General features: G+C 31.6%; 1 protein-coding gene and 1 long non-coding RNA gene across 2 annotated transcripts; both read right to left on the reverse strand.

Annotated features, from left to right (window-relative positions):
- Window positions 1–9,694: 9,694 nt before the first annotated feature.
- Window positions 9,695–13,043, reverse strand: LOC124896728. The gene is made up of 2 exons (XR_007053122.1): window positions 12,210–13,043; window positions 9,695–10,257 (listed from the first exon to the last, which is right to left on the reverse strand). It is a non-coding gene; the product is annotated as an uncharacterized LOC124896728 (long non-coding RNA).
- A 1,201-nt stretch (window positions 13,044–14,244) lies between these two features.
- Window positions 14,245–14,866, reverse strand: LOC107857159 (putative lipid-transfer protein DIR1). The gene has a single exon (XM_016702100.2). The coding sequence runs from the start codon at window positions 14,719–14,721 to the stop codon at window positions 14,413–14,415; it is 309 nt and encodes a 102-aa protein (XP_016557586.2). The 5' UTR covers window positions 14,722–14,866; the 3' UTR covers window positions 14,245–14,412.
- Window positions 14,867–17,306: the final 2,440 nt, after the last annotated feature.

The following is a 17,306-nucleotide window of genomic DNA, read 5'->3' on the forward strand; positions in this document are numbered from 1 at the left end:
CTTGGAAGTTTGGGAGTGGAGCTTTGTAAGTGGGTTGATAATTTGGCAATGGAGCTGGGTAATTTGGTTAATTGGTAGAGAAATTTGGTTATGGAATTTGGGGGCTAGGCTGGGTATAGAACACCGGTTGGGGATTATATGAAACTGAGGGGTTTATAGACGGTGATGGCCTTTACCCAGAATTAGAATCGAAGGATTTTTTTGACTTCAGGTTTGGACTAAAGGATACGAAAGACAGAACTTATCTCTTTTTCTTTGGGAATCCCAAGGATCTAAGTTGTGCAGAGGTCTTGTTAATTTTTCCTGTCATGAGTCCTTCTTCAACTGTTTCACCAATCTTAACCAAATTAGCGAAGGTAGCACAAACTGCCGATATAATTTTGTCATAAAACTCTCCCTCTTAAGCTTGGGTAAACACAGGGACTATTTCTTCTTTTGTCATAGGAGGTCTTACCTTTACTGCCTTCTTCCGCCAATGATAGGCATATTCAAGAAAGAATTCATTAGACTTTTTCTTGATGTAGTTCAAAGAATGTCGATCAAGAGGCATCTCCAAATTGTAGGCAAATCTATCAACAAAATCCCTTGCTAAAGTTCTTCATTCAGGCCATTTCTTTAGCTCCTGTAAAGCAAACCCTTCCAATGCTTCCCCACTCAGGCTTCGACTGAAGAGCCTCATCAATAATGTGTCATTTCTACCAGCGCCTACTATTTGGTCACAAAATCCTCTCAAGTAAGTCGTAGGTTTCCAGTGCGATTGAATATCTCAAACTTAGGAACTTTAAATCCTTCTGGCAGGTTCAAGTAGGGGTGAATGCAAAGTTCATCATAACTACACCCTACTACAATAGGCAAACCATGAGTTTTCTTCATCATGGCGATCTCTTCCTTTATCAACAGTAGCTCCCTAGCATATTTGTCTTCAGGCACCTTACACTCCTTCATCTCCTCATAGTGGTTAATTTCTGGATTTCGGGGGAATGTATGATAAGAAGTAGGCAATACAGTAGCATGGACGATGGCGAGAGACATATTTTAGGTCATCGGAGGATTTTGAGTGGTGTAAGCAAAGTTTTGGTATGTGGGAACTAGATTTTAGGGAACGTTGGCATTGGGATTGAAAGTGGGGCGGGTATTTTGGGAAGTAAAGGCATTTGTGGAGGTACTTTGGTAATTTAGAGTGAAGCTTTGAGGGTGGAAATTATTTAGGTTGTTTTCTCATTTGGTATTGTAAGTAGGAGGGATATGGCTTGACACGATGGATTAATAGGATTAGTGGTAGGTCTAGGCATGGAAGTAAAGGGTATGTCATTTGGTTAGTTTCCATTGTTAGGATAGCTAAGAGGAGAGAATCGGAGAGGGAGTGCATATCCAATATTAACGTATTAGCGGTGATGGCCAAGTTAGATATCTTTTGCTCGTTGTACTTCTTCTTAAAGCTCCTCCATTCTCCTAGTTAGTTCAGCAATCATCTCACCTTGTGTCGTTATCACGCCAACCCTAACAGTAATTTTGGTGAGAGCATTTCATCACTAGTACCAGTCATTCTTTCCTTTTCAGCTAAGTGATGGTCGAGGGAAAAAAATTTATTTGCCTTAGATCTAGTGAAGTACTGTTGTTCAGTCGGTTTTGATCAATTTCTACTTACTTGATTACCTGGTAAAACAAATCTAAAGAAAAATATGTTAGATTCGATTAGTAATAAATAATGCAAGATAACCGACATAAAGTAAACATATAAAGTTGCTTTCATCGTAGGTAAATTAATCCACGTGTGGGCATAGACTCAAAAGAAATTAACGGGAAACACGTTATACGTTGATTTGGGGATAAATGGGTCTTGACAATATTTTTGCCAAATCTTCTGATTTTGAACTCATGACTTTCTTTGACAAAATGAGACATAACAATTTTAAAGGATAGAGGTCGAGCCGAAAGGCTACCTACGTATCTCACAAAGAAAAATCAGGCCATACGTAGTTCAAATAGGTAAGGATAAAACTTTACTTCATTATAATTTTGTTAGATTTTGTTACATCAAGAAAACAAGAAAGGAAAACAACAACAGAAAAGACAAGACTAAAAACTAGGTCCTAGATAGATGTGGGCATTCTCATTTCATTCTGCTTCTTCCACATTTTGATCTTCTATGGACAATATGGAGGAAATTCCAACTCAACCCTTACTGTTTCCACCAGAATCTCCAAATCCATCCTAAAAGCATGGCAAGTCTCCAAGTTGTGCCCTCTGATCCCTCCATGATAATGACAAACCTCTTTGAACTCCTTCCAAGCTTTAGGCATCGTATTAGGCTTCCTCTCCATTGGTTCTAAAATTTTGGCTTGGATGATCTTTGAGTAGATTTCATGGTAGGTATCCTCAAACCTCTTGAAGTCATATTTATAAATCATCAGTCGTTGGTGATGGGTATTTTGGGATCAACCTGATCGCAATAGAGAATAGTTTGCGATCCCCACAAATTATTCATTTGATCGTTGCAAATCATGTTACAAACCTTGGCCTTCAAAGCAGGATACTCATTAGTGGTATGGCCACATTTATTTGGATGATAGTGACATCTCTTATGAGCATCTTCGGGAAAACAGCCAAATCCTTCTATTTGATCAGTGTGGAGGACTCCTATCTCTTAGGATCTGATAAATTGTCGAGCATATCATAATCTGAGGGCATCGAGGATGTCCTTTGAAGTGAGCTTTGAGGGTGATCTTTTCACTTCCCGCCCTGATCCTAGTGGGCTAGATGACATCCCTTTTAATCATGGCCCAGCGGGCCTCTCTTAAGTTTAAAGGCGGAGCTTGATCAAACTTCTTCTTTTCATGTGCGATCAACTGCTTGGCTTTAGCAATTTCCTTGTCGGCCTGATCGGCCCTCCTAATCAGTTTCTCGACCTTTTTTTTTTGCATTTCTTCGACTTGGGCTAACTCCACTATCCATCTTTTTAGTGGTGTGGTCCTTGAATCCATGACAAAATTTCCTAAAAGACTAGGAATACGTTTAAAAAGAAAACTAACAAAAATAGTTGAGGACTTTCTGAGAAACTTGAGGACTTGGAATATTTTGGACTGATTTTAGATAGTAGGCGTATATTTTTTGCCTAAAGGGTTTTCTAAGGATTTGTTGAGGAATGGATCAATTTACCTTTCATTTAACAACACACATAGCACATAAATAGTTATATCACATAAGATAATTATATCACACAACAATAGAATAGTAAATAGCATGCCCTAGTTGGGTGACCCTTTTGAGCCAAGAGTTGGCCTAGCATCAAGTATTTGAGATTATGATAAATTGATCCAAGCTATTAATTTAAGACAAACTTTGAGTTTTGGAATAAATGTCAAGTTTCATTGAAATATTAATCGAGTACAAAGATAAGAAATAAGATCAAAATACATGAAAAAAAGACAATCCTAAAACTTAGCCTAGACCCTGTTTCTGATCATGCCGCTAGAGGATGTGAAGATGATGCCTTAACATTGCTAGTCCCTGCTCTCGCATTTTCCAAATACTGCATTATGTTGGACATTTGAGCCCACATTTCAGGCGTGACTACCGTGGTTCCAAGACGAAAATGTCTTATCCAAATAGTCATCCCAATATCCTCAAAACTTTGTTCCCCTTCTGGGCTGGGTTTTATATCGCTACGATATTCTCAAACCCACACCTGGTATTCTAGCATACACTCCATTGGTCTGTGTATCACATCTATTGTGAGAATGTTATTTCGTTTATACAGAATTTGACTGGCCCTAGGAACTTTAAAGTCTGGACCAAAAAGGACTTTCGAAACTCGTATATTTGCTCGGAGAGGGATGACCTGTGTATGACCAAACTGTTGGAGTACACGCACCGGGGCATATGGTTGTAGATCTCTTAATCTGATAAGCTCAATATAATAGATCCCTCTGCACCATATGTAAGCCGTGGAACATGAAAGTAGTGGGTATCTCCATTGGAGAGGCTAAGAACTCAAACCAATCATCGGTGCCGACCGAGAAATGAACTTCTTCATTCTATCATCATGAGTGTTGATATTATGTGAAGCACTAAACATTATGTCGGTCATATTATCACGCTTGTATAAATGCTCTTTGCCCACATCTGCAAAAGGAGATTGCAACCTTTAAAAAACTTTGTCTAATCTCTTTTACACTTTTCAAGTACGCAAAATATTTCTGCCAAGATCATAGGAACTAAGGTGATTTTGATGTTATTAACGCCTTTAAAAAGTGTTCGAGCCATGGAGCATATGCAAGTACTAATCTTTCCATATTCTTGTGGGAATACCAAAGTCCCTAGTAAGCAACGGCAAATACAATCGGACGCCTAACCCGCCAGTAGGTAGAAGTGCAAGCGAACTCCTTCTTGAATAGCTTATAAATATCTTGACGACCGTATCTCTCGTACAAATAATCCAAAGACACCTAATTTTTTTTTAAGAAACAGAGTTTATCAAATGTTATTTAATCTCAAGTAGCGAAGAAATTTCTTCCCTGACTGAATGTGTGCGATGATCTGACCTATCCCTTGATACTTCAAATTAGTGAAGTAATAGATCTCCTCTAATATAGGAGTGAGTTCAAAGTCTTTGAACGTAAAGACAACTCGATCTGGGTCCCAAAAATGAATCAACGCTCTAACCATATGCTTGTCAGGGAAGATCTTAAAGAGTGTAGGGAGGAACCCTAATATTCTAGTGATCGCTAATTTTTTGGTCGAGTCAAAATTTTCCCACCATATCCTCAACTTGTGTGAAATACCTTCGACCATTCTAATCTTGGGCACTTGGGGAACTAAATCCACCATACAAATAAATACAATAAGATAAGTACACGTCTTCCAAACTCGCGGTATCACAATTAGGATTGGATCCGTTTATCATTATCATGTGCACAAAATATGAGCGGTTGTCTTCGGGTTGTAAACTCATTTGACATAAGTGCATTTCCTAAATTTGCGGAATGACACCTTGGGTCAAACCACCTAAGGCTTATGCATGCATGACCTATATTCAGGGAAACTCTATCTTAAGTTCTTCTAAGATTTGACTTACTAGACACAAGGTTTTTGAGTGGACAACTCAGGTGAAAAGGCTACGCGGTCATACAGAAAAAGATCCGGACACACTGCGCATACGCCAACTCTCCTAAAATTTAGAATTTGAAAGAAGTTTGCAAGTGCACGAAACACACCTCACGTGTACGTGTGACTGTGTCAATTTTCTCGAGTGGAAGAAATATGAACGGAATGACAATTTATATAAATTAATAATAAATAATTTATACAAAGTAATAGTAAATAAACAGTTTATATCAAATAAACATGATAAACACATAGAGCATATAAGATAGAATAAACAGATATTTAGAAAATCATATTTGTTAGCCTAAGTTTGTTATGGTTAAGAACCTAATCATCCCCAGTAGAGTCGTCATTTATGTTTTATCCCTTTTCGGATTTATCAAAGAGAAGGCAAATTATTTATAAGAAAATGGTTTTCGACTTCTCAAATTATTTTAAAACTTAGAAAAATGTCAAAATAATTTAAGAAAAATTATAGAGTCGCCACTTAATAGAAAAAATCAAGAAAACTTAAACGAATTTAAAATGTTCAAAAACAGAAATAAACCTTTAAAATTAGAGAAAATGGGCGTCCTAAGAAGGATTTTAAGGAACTTAGGAATGTTGGTTTCAAACGGTTAACCAAAATATTTTGACTAACTCAAAAGGCTAACTTTGTGGAAATGTCAATTTTTATATAAAATATCAAACTTGAATCAAGCGATTTTGAAAATTATTTTTTTTCGCCAAGTTTTTAAGCTCAAAAAAATAGTTGATTTTTTTAATAATATAACTTTAATGAAAATAATAATTCATTTTGTTTTAAGGAAAATTATTTTATTTTATTAAGGGAAATCAATCTTTTGGGTCAACGTTAATTTAAAATCTTAATTTTTAACAATGATAGATTTTAAGAGAAAAGAATATTGAGTAAGGAACATTTAATCGATTATGAGAGAGTTTAAACTTTTCAATACAAGAAAATCTTTCTTTTCATGCTTGAGAAAACTCCTTTTAACCTAAACGGGAATTATTATTACTTGAACAAACGCAAGTCATTTTAATGTGAAAATATTTGTGTTCAAAAAGATTAATGTAGAGTTCATTTTACTTCATTTAAATAATAATAATAATAATAATAATAATAATAATAATAATAATTGTGTTCAAAAAGATTAACGTAGAGTTCATTTTACTTCATTTAAAATAATAATAATAATAACAATAACAATAATAATAATAATAATAATAATATAATAATAATAATAATAATAATAATAGAGAAATTCAAGTAAGTAACGAAGGGGAAAATGAAGATAAAAGAAAAATAGTGATGTCTTGGGGGATTTATTTAGATTGATTAAAGTGTTCAAACAAATACAAATGAATAAGTTAGAATCTATATATATTATAAAGCAGAGGACGAAGCATCAGAATAAGTCAAGTGGCAGCATAAGAATAAACCAGTTGGCAGATTTTAGGACAAAACTTATAATATTGTTATAAAAGATTTAAAATTATTTGAATTTAGAAATATTAAGCTTTTAGAAGAAAAAGAAATTTTCATTAGTTTAAAATTAGAAATTTATAGTTGAAGAGTCTAAATAAACTCTACATATTTTATAATGATTATAATCTATAAATAAATAATATTAGTAGTAATAATAGTAGTACATACGTGTGATAGTGGTAGTATACTAATAATAACAAAATATAGTAATATTAGTAGTAATAATAGTAGTACATACGTGTGATAGTGGTAGTATACTAATAATAATAAAATATAATAATAATAATATAAATAAATAATTAAATAGTATATTTAGGTATTAAAAATTTAAACTTATGTTAGACATTATAAGATAAGTATGTACTATATTTGAAAAATTATGGATAAGGAAGAATAATAATTCATCTTCTTTTAATAATTCATCTTCTTTTAATAAATAGATATTATATTTGAATTTGAATATAAATTTGAATTTGAATTGAAATGAAATTTAAATTGAAGTGAAGTTCTATTTTCTTAATATCTCGTTTATATCTATATAATCAGTAGTAGTGGTAGAAACAATAATCACGACATTTAAAATTGATATCCTTTGAGGGGAACTAACTTTCAGTGTTGTGATACTACTGGTGATGGATAGATAGTTGGTGGTTCACTTGATGGCGAGATTAGGTTGTACTCAAGCAGTTCCATGAGACAGGCTAAAACTGCTTTTTCAGGCTTGGTTCTCCTATCACTCATGTTGATGTTATCTATGATGGGAAGTGGATATTAGGGACAACTGATACTTATTTGATATTGATATGCACCTTATTTGTTGACAAGAATGGAAGTACTAAAACTGATTTTGCTGGTCGCATGGAGAATAAGATTTCGGCTCCAAGATTGTTAAATCTAAACCCTCTTGATTCACATATGGCTGGAGCTAACAAGTTCCGTAGTGCTCAGTTTTCATGGGTATGATTCTTCTTTTCTTTTGCCCTTCTCATTTTTACTTTACTGCAGTATATTTGACTATCATGCCTATTTATTTTCCTTTGTACATAATAATTTTGCTTAGTCGATTCCTTATGATGTTTGTTGAAAGGAAAGGACTTGACATTGAGGTGTTTGTGACACATATATATTAAGTTCCACGTCTTCATTTTCGCTTAAATAGGAATATGACAACTATAAATTTCTAGATGTCAATAGCTATTGAATGTATTACAGTTTGTAGCTCTAAAGTGACTTCTACTCTTTCACAAACTTATCTCTTTTAAAATTTAAGCTATATAATATATTTAAATATAATTTATTTAAATATTAAATTAAAGATGAAACTATAATAATAATAATAATAAGAAGAAGAAGAATAGTAATAATAATAATAATAATTAAAAAAAAATTATAGCTTTAAGGAAACGTACAAAAATATTGGGTCATTATAGTTTTGTGTTAATAATAACTTTACCATTGAATCTTTTAAGAAAATACGTGCAAAAAAAGGTTAACTATCAAAAGAAAATTAGACCAACAAATTGTTAATTTTAAATTAAAAAATTATAAAATTAAATTACATATTAGAAATAGTTTGTGATCACATTAGAGAGTTCTAATTGGACTTTTATCAAGTTTTGAATTAAAAAATTAAGTATTTGAATTTGAAATACATTATCCTTTTAATCAAAAGATTCATTATCTTAAAAGTAGAAACCCATAATTGAAAGAAAAGAAAAAAAAACAAAAGAAAAAAAAATAAAAATAGATAAACTATCAAAAGATAATTAAGACTAATAAATTATTAATTTTAAATTAAAAATAATTATAAAATAAAATTACTTATGAAAAATGGTTAGTTATCACATTAGAGAGTTCTAATTGGATTCTTATCAAGTTTTGAATTGATTAATTAAGTATTTGAATTTGAAGTCATTATCCTTTAAATAAAAAGATTTTTGTTATCTTAAAAATAAAAACTCATAATTGGAGAGTTTTAATAGATATTTGTTATTTCAAACTTATCTATTTAAAATTTAAATGCAATAAAGTATAGTTAAATATAATTTTATATTTCATAAGCTTATCTATATCAAATATTATTATTATTAATTTAATAATTAAATTCAACGTATATATCTACTTGAAATACCTTTATATATCTAAGTTGTCAATTTATTTTTATAACAAAAAAAATTAACAAACAAACAAAAGAAAAAAGAAAGGAAAGAAAAGAAAACAAAAGAAAATTAAGAAAACGTGCCAAAAGAAAGAAGATAAACAATCAAACGATAAGTAAGACTAATAAATTATTAATTTTAAATTAAAAATAATTATAAAATAAAATTACTTATTAAAAATAGTTAGTTATCATATTAGAGAGTTCAAATTGAACTCTTATCAAGTTTTGAATTGAAAAATTAAGTATTTAAATTTGAAGTCATTATCCTTTAAATAATCTTTTTTCCATTATCTTAAAAATAGAAACTCATAACTTATCTATTTAAAATTTAAATGTTATAAAATATAGTTAAATATAATCTTATATTTCCTAATCTTATCTATACAAATATATTGATAAATATATTATTATTAACTAAAATGTTGACAAATAGTAACTAAAATTTTGATAATAATGAATTAAAGGAATAATAAAATTTAAGTAACTTAAATTTTAAATTAGCATTGTATGTTTTGAAATAAGAAAGAACATAAATATCAAAATATACCAGAGAAAACAATTAAATACAGTAGGAAAAAAATATGAAGATGGGGGAGTGGGGGTAATATTTTGAACTAATTTTGAGAATATAATTTAGTAACTAGATTATACACTTATTACTATCTATAAATTTTAAATTGAAAAGATGTGAATAATAGAATAAAAATTTAAAAATAAAAAAAGTCATAAGTAAACAAAATTAATATATCTATCTCATAATTAATCACAAGGACACTTAATAACTACATTATGCCAAGTGATAAGCTATTAAAAATTAATATTAACAAGTTAATAATAAATTTAAAAATTGAGCAACATAATACATAAAATATGAAATATAAAAGTTTTCTATATTTTGTGATTCATTGTCACTATGTGTATAGCTTTGGCTATGGAATGGTGGGGGTGGGGGAGGGGGAAGAGGGATGATTTGGAGTTGGGATTCATTTTATTAAGGAATAATATGATAATTAAATTCTGTTTAAAGTAAGATGATTTAACATGCTCAAATATCACAATCCGAAAAGATAAGAAATAATATTTTTATCCGCACATCGCGCGTGTATATATACTAGTGGATAATTAAAGAGAGCAGAGTGAGAATTGGGGCCCCTTTTTGCCCATTAAAAAATCTGTCCAATTTTGGACCAATTCCATGGACTTTAGCCCCCTTTTTGCCCTTGTATATCTGCTGTATATCAGCAGCTTATTTTCTGCGTTTTTGAGTATACCGCTGCATATACGGTGTATATCAGTGCGGTAAGCTGCGTATTTCGACTCCATTTTTCATCATGAACCACGGTATAATGTGCAGCTGCTGCCTCCTAATGTATATCATCTGTATACAATTGTATACCAGTGTTGTCTTGCGATATAAGTACATTGTTGGACTTTAATGAAGCTTGACTCGATGGGGGTTGGATTTAACCCAACGGAATGCGATAGATGGGAGTCCAATGAACTCAATGAGGAGGTTCATGCATAAAAGGGATAGAAAAGATTAGTACGTGAGTTTCGATGAAGAAAGAACATGATTAGACACGATAAACGAAAATGCTACGTACGAACAATTTAAATATTCCCACATAAATCAAATATATGCAAATATATTTTCATGGGGCAAGGGTTTTGGAGGATAAAACAATTTTACTACTAAATTGTTTTAGCAACAGTGTAAACATAGGTGCTACTAATTTAAAATTATAGCCAATCAAGAAAACACTAGTACAACTGTTTGGATATCTACACCTTCTCTCCTAATATCAGACCTTCGCATCCTCTTATCAACCCTAAGGTATATTGCCTCTCATTGTAAGCAGTGCGTAGAAATATATAATCTTGGAAAAAACACCAACAACCACTTAGAGATATATTGATCATAAATATTTCTATTTACATTTGAACAACATTCAATTAGAGAACAATTTATTCACAGAAAACATAAAACATAATTTTGGTACTTAAATTGCAAGTAGTACATATCACAAACAAATGAATGCATTCATTAAGTAGCTCATAGAAAGCACATAAGGGTGAAACTTATCAAGTAAGGAAAAGGGTTGAAAAGAATATAACAGCTTAATAAAATATCTTAAACATTTATTTATTTACCACACCCCTGAATATGTCTAAAGTGGGATAAATCTTTGTTGGTCCTAATTCCTAACAACCTAGGATAAATCTTTGTTGGTCCTAATTCCTAACAACCTATCATTAAAAAGAAATACACAGGTGTTTTTGGCCTAGTTACAGGTAATGGTGAACAATAACATACATCAAGAGAAGATCGGGATCATATCTACTTAAAATCCGGGTAGCAACAGATAAAATGTCATACTCATGCTCAAACAACCGTTTCAAGAAGAAAGAGGCTCAACTTTGACAAATCTAACTTACAGAAAGGATTTCTTGGTTAAGTTTATGAAGAAACATATTTTCAGAGCTTCATTGATTCAAACTTTATGAAAAGAGGTCAAGCACGGATGTCATAAACGATTGAGTTAAATTCTGAAGAGCTGTTGCATCTTAGTGTTTTAATAAATAATATTTGAGGCATCCAATGGTTAAAAAAAAAAGATTAAAACATAAAAACAGGTAATTAGTGCATTTTCAAGGTCACGATCTCTCTTAAAGCTAAATTTTTCAACATATGGAAAACTTCGGACAAGTGGGACTATAAACATCACACTACGGAATAATCAACATGAAGCAAGTCACTAGGATAATTGAGTAAACTAAGATACAAATTAGCTTGAGCTATGTCTAGCGGGATGCATCACGTGGGTGAGGAAAATTTGTAAAATTTTCAGTTACAGGGGTTGCTTTAGGGTGTTATCTCAAATAGAATGAAAAACCACATTAAACTATTTCGAGAATAAACAGGAGGTCCAATTATGTGGGATATGACGACAAAAATCAGTCGGGATATTCTCTGTGGATTTCCTAAGAATAAGAGGGTGAAATCATATGAAATAATCCTAATACAAGTCTTTGGATGCTACTTCCGAACAGCACAATCAATTCATCGATAAAACGGCAATAAACACAACCTATTTTTACAACATAATTTTCAGTCATACGAAGGAGATTAGGGAGAAAGTTCTCGCCTTTTTTGGGGCAGCGAACCAGGAAGCCAAGCCGACCAGTAGTTCCACCACTAACTTTTCACCGAGTTTGAACGACAGAAGGTAACGACGAGAGCGGTTTGAGTAAAAATAAAACAAGGAAATGTAGAGTAAAGAAAACAGAGAATTGCCTAGTTTCTCTACTCCCTTGTTAAAGGGGTGGAAAACCCCCCTTTTATAGGCCAAATTAGGGGTCACAAACTAGCTTCTTTGAGAAGCTTTGAAAAAAAATTCAAAATCTAGTGGAAAAAAACTGACGGTTTACAGTATTCAAGGAAAAGAAAATAACCTTTTCAGAGTAAATTTGAAAGATTCAGACTTGAGGAGGTTGGATTTTTGACAATTTGAGTTCTTCAAGGTGAGCAATTGTTTGTCCACTGAATCAAGGAAACAAGATCCCAAAAACCATTGAATTCCCATATATCTCTCTTCTCAGAGGTCTGCAATGGAGAAACACAACCCTTTTGGTCTGATTTTTTTCAGAAAAAATAGGAAGAGAAAGAGAACCGAAAAGATGTTGATGGAGACAGGCTGAAATCGCGGATGACCAGAGAAGATCAACAAGGAGAGAGATGAAAAACCATTTTTGATGTCCTGTGGTTTTAGCGTTGTTCGGCGTCGATTGTCGTTGTTCTCGGCTGTTGTTACTGTATGTTGGTTTTTGGTGATATTGTGGTAGCTGTTGATTGCTGTAAAGGTAAAAGGGGAAAATAGAGTTGGGCCGGGTCAGGTTGTGGGTTGTTGGGTTGTTTGTTGAAGCTGCTGGGCTTGTAGGTTTAATTAGAATTAAGGTGGGGGAGGTTTTAATTGTTGTTGGGCCGTATGGATCAGCCAACATTTGGGCCTGGGTAGATTTACACATTTAATTGGCGTGGGGATTAAACTATTTAAGAGATAACGTAAATGAATTGAAATTTTAATCAATTTATTAAAATCTAGCCAACTTAATAAGTTCATTGGCTAACTGTAAAGCAATTATGGCCAAATAGATTTCAATTATGACCGAATTCAATAAATTGACTAAGTTGAATTAAAATTTGAAATAAATTAATAATAAATTTAATTTCGAGTCTCTTGACTTTTTAATATCTAGAAAATACTTTTCGAATAATTAATTTGAAGAACAACTTATACGTTTAAATCAAAATTTTATAAAAAAAATAATTTTTGATAAAATAATAATTTAAGCAACCAAATTTATACGACCTCGTATACATGAATGTAGAAATATATAATTTGTCACCTAAATGACAAAACTTATCCAAATGAGAATTTTCAAAAATATTTATCCGGATAAATAAATATTTTAATATTATTTAAAATTGAAGAAATTCAGGATTAAACTTAGTTATGAAGGAAAAAAATTAGATGTCAACAAGAAACAGTACAACTAAAAAGTTCAATTTTTCCTTCATTTTACATTTGTAATTTGAGTTTTTTAGCTCTTATTTTTATAAAAGTTAAATTTGGAGAATCCTCTATTTGCACAACTTGACTTTCAATTTCTCTCATTTGTATTTGAATTTCGTGATTTTCAACCAACTTTTCTCATATTTGCCTTTCTTCTTTTGCCCTACCATCATTTCGCCTCCCCCAATGTGTTGTCACTTGTGTCATTATCCTCATCCCAAAAGCACCAATTAAACAAATGGTGAAATAGAATAATCGAAAGAGTTTACAGACAAAGATTTAAGGCTATAAAGAGAAATTCATCAAAGAAATAGAAATCAAATTGGATTAAAAAAGTTTCAGGCGAAACTTTATTTTTACCGATTAAATTGATAAGAATCTAAAATTTGCTTTGAAATAGTTAAAGAATTCATTTTTTCCACCTAGACTGTTAAAGAAGTTTTTCAGTTGATGAGGAATTCCGGTGAAATTGGTTGAAAAATTCTGATGAAATTGGTGGGGAAACAGCAGCTACCGATGGAGTATCAGAATGTGGAGGGAGTTTGGTGGATGATGTGATTTTTAAATTTGAAAATAATGTGATACTTTTTAAATTAGTTAATGAATTTAAAATAGATTTCTTTTTTTTCTTCTTATAATTTATTTTTAAATTATTTTTTGAATTACTATCAAATATCACCATTTAATTCATTATTTTATCATATTATCGAAAGTGTGTTGCACACATTTTATGCTTTTAGCTGATTGATAAAAAATGTTCAAATTTTGGGTGGGTGAGGTGTCTAATAAACTGATAGGTACAAGTATAAGTTGAGGAATTCAAGTAAAATCTCGAAACAAGTTCAAGGATCTGTCGATGAATTAAGTTAGAGAAAAATGTGAACACTTAATAACATGGGGACGGAGGAAGCAAGTACGAGCACGTAAAATCTCCATTCATTATGATGAAAGACATACTCCAATTTGAATGGATACAGGTCTCAAAATCAAGCATAAATTAAAGTACAACAACAAAAGTAGTTTAATTTTGAAGCCAGAGGTGTAGTAGGGAAGAAATTGAAGAGACCTCTATTTTTTTTTCCTTAACAATTTGGAGGAGAAGTGAGATTGCACTTCGTAGGAAGAGCCAAGGCAAGTTCAGGATCAATCCCAAGAGAAGGCAATAAGAATGAGTTTTTATAAGAACACAAGCACTGCAAGTCTGCACCCGACAAGGCTTCACAGCAAGAAGCAGATGGCTCCACTGGATTTGGCTGTGTTACTGATGGCTTACATGCTGTCAAACCACCGTCGTTCATGTTACAAAGACTCAATCCACTTGAGCCTGCTATAAGTAGCAGTCCTAAAACTACCATACCGAAAACTCCCACTTTGCTTCCTCTCATAGGCATGTTTTCTGGCTTTCTTACTCAGCACTAAGTGTGTGTGGGTGTGGGTGTGGGTGTGGGTGTGTGAGAGGGGTGGGGGTTAAATTCTTAAATTTATAAGCTGAGGACCCAAAGAGATTTTGATAGATTGTGGGGGCAAAACATAAAACAACAATAATAACTCCGCCTAAACTCTAATCACGTTATACATGAATTCTTACTTGCCATATCGTTATATGTATAGGCTAACACATATATAAACATTTCTTTAAATTTAAAAAAACTTCATTTGGATACTTTAATTATATAGCTAGTTTCAGTTGAGCGTCTGAACACATAATAAAATATTTTTATTATAAACTTTTAATAATTCTAGTTCAAATTTTAAAATTTTCTTTTCTGCATGTTCTCAAGCATAAGGAAGTAAATTCTATTGAGTGGTGGTTAAACCGACTAAATATTTTATGAGGCAAAATGTTGATCAGTTTAAAACTTTCATGTTTAGAAAATTAAATGATTGATATGGGATGTTGAGGTGGATGTGTGGACATACCAGAAAAGATAAGATTAGGAACGAAGACATCTGCGAGTGACCTCCATGACGAACAAGATGAGGAAAGGGAGGTTTGAAATGGTTTGAACATGGAAAGATAAAAAGTGTAGATAGTGCCTCGGTGAGGAGGTGTGAGAGTTTGACAATGACAAGCATCATGAGAGGTAAGTAGACCGAAGAAGTACTAAGTGGGGTCGGGGAGGGGATGATTAGACAGGACATGACACTACTAGAAAACTGTAAATTACATGGGGATTTTACCTGGGAAATAATATCGTAGGAAATACATGTGGATTTACCTACAAAAATAGTAAATTCCTCAACATTAAAATATATTACCTACAAACTATATATTTGCAACAAATTCCGCAGGTAAATTTGGCGCCATACTGCGCAAATTTCTTACTTGCGACATTACCTGGGGAAATATATCGGCGGGTATTTTATCTCTAAGTAAATTCACAGGTATATGTAGAAATATATATATTTTTTAATTCCATTGAAAAATTCGCAGGTAATTTATCCTACGAATTTACTTAAAGATATTTTGGTGAAAATTTATGTAATGGATTTTATTACCTACGAAATTATTTGGGAATTTTGTGCTGCGAATTTCGTTGAGGATTTATTTTTGGGAATTTACCTGCGAAAGTATTACTTGCGACATTACCTGAGAAAATATATCGGCGGATATTTTATCTCTAAGTAAATTCCCAGGTATATTAACAAATATATATTTTTTAAATCCATAAAAAAATCTCCAGGTAATTTATCCTATGGATTTACTTAGAGATATTTTGGTGAAAATTTATGTAATTGATTTTATTATCTAGAAAATTATTTGGAGATTTTGTGCTGCGAATTTTGCTGAGGATTTATTCTTGGGGATTTACCTGCGAAATTACTTGCGACATTACCTTGCAAAATGTATCGACAAGTATTTTATCTCTAGGTAAATCTGCAGGTATATGGACATATATATATATATATATATATTTTAAATCCATAGAAAAATCCCCAGGTAATTTATCCTACGAATTTACTTAGAGATATTTTGGTTAAAATTTATGTAATGGATTTTATTACCTGAAAAATTATTTGGGAATTTTGTGTTGCGAATTTTGCTAGAGATTTATTCTTGGAGATTTACCTGCTAAATTATTACTTGCGACATTACCTTGGAAAATGTATCAACGAGTATTATATATATAATACTCACCGATACATTTCCCCAAATAATTTATCCTACAAATTTTACATAGAGATATTTTGGTAGAAATTTATGTAATGGATTTTATTATTTGGAAAATTATTTGGGGATTTTGTTTTGCGAATTTTGCTGGGGATTTATTCTTGGGGATTTACCTGCGAAATTATTACTTGAAAAATTATTGAGGGATTGTGTTGCTACAAATTTAGCTGAAATTATTTCTTGGGGATTTACCAACGAAATTATTACTTGAAAAATTATTGGGGGTTGTGTTGCTACAAATTTAGCTGAGTTTATTTCTTTGGAATTTACGTAGGATTTTTGTGACTTGGAAAAATTAAATAGGAAAAGGATAAACTTGAAGAATAAAAAACATAAAAAAAATAATTAGACATTAAATCGGTGGATACGTATTATCAAGCCAAAGATGCGCAAGAAATAAAAATTAGTTTATTGACATAGATGGTATAACAGATATATTATAAGCAATTTTAAATTTTATATTCATAATTTATAGGTGTCCATTTCGAATTATTGGTATCGTTAATTTTAAAGCAATATATTATGTGCCGTATTTTTATTTACACAATTTATTTACAACTAATCTATGGATAATTATATTATTTATTTTATTATTATTATTATTATTTTATTAATCCACAACCTTAGTCAATTTAATTTTTTTCAATTTATTTACTTTCTAGCCTGATTTTACCAATTTATAAGAATTTTAGCCTAATTTTATCCAATTTATTACAATCCTAGCCAAGATTGTGTCCAGTTGAACTCAATTTTAAATTTCATTCAATTTTTTTAACCAAATTCTTAATCTTTAGATCTCAGCCG

This window comes from Capsicum annuum, chromosome 1 (assembly GCF_002878395.1).
Source record: "Capsicum annuum cultivar UCD-10X-F1 chromosome 1, UCD10Xv1.1, whole genome shotgun sequence".
Taxonomy (NCBI): domain Eukaryota; kingdom Viridiplantae; phylum Streptophyta; class Magnoliopsida; order Solanales; family Solanaceae; genus Capsicum; species Capsicum annuum.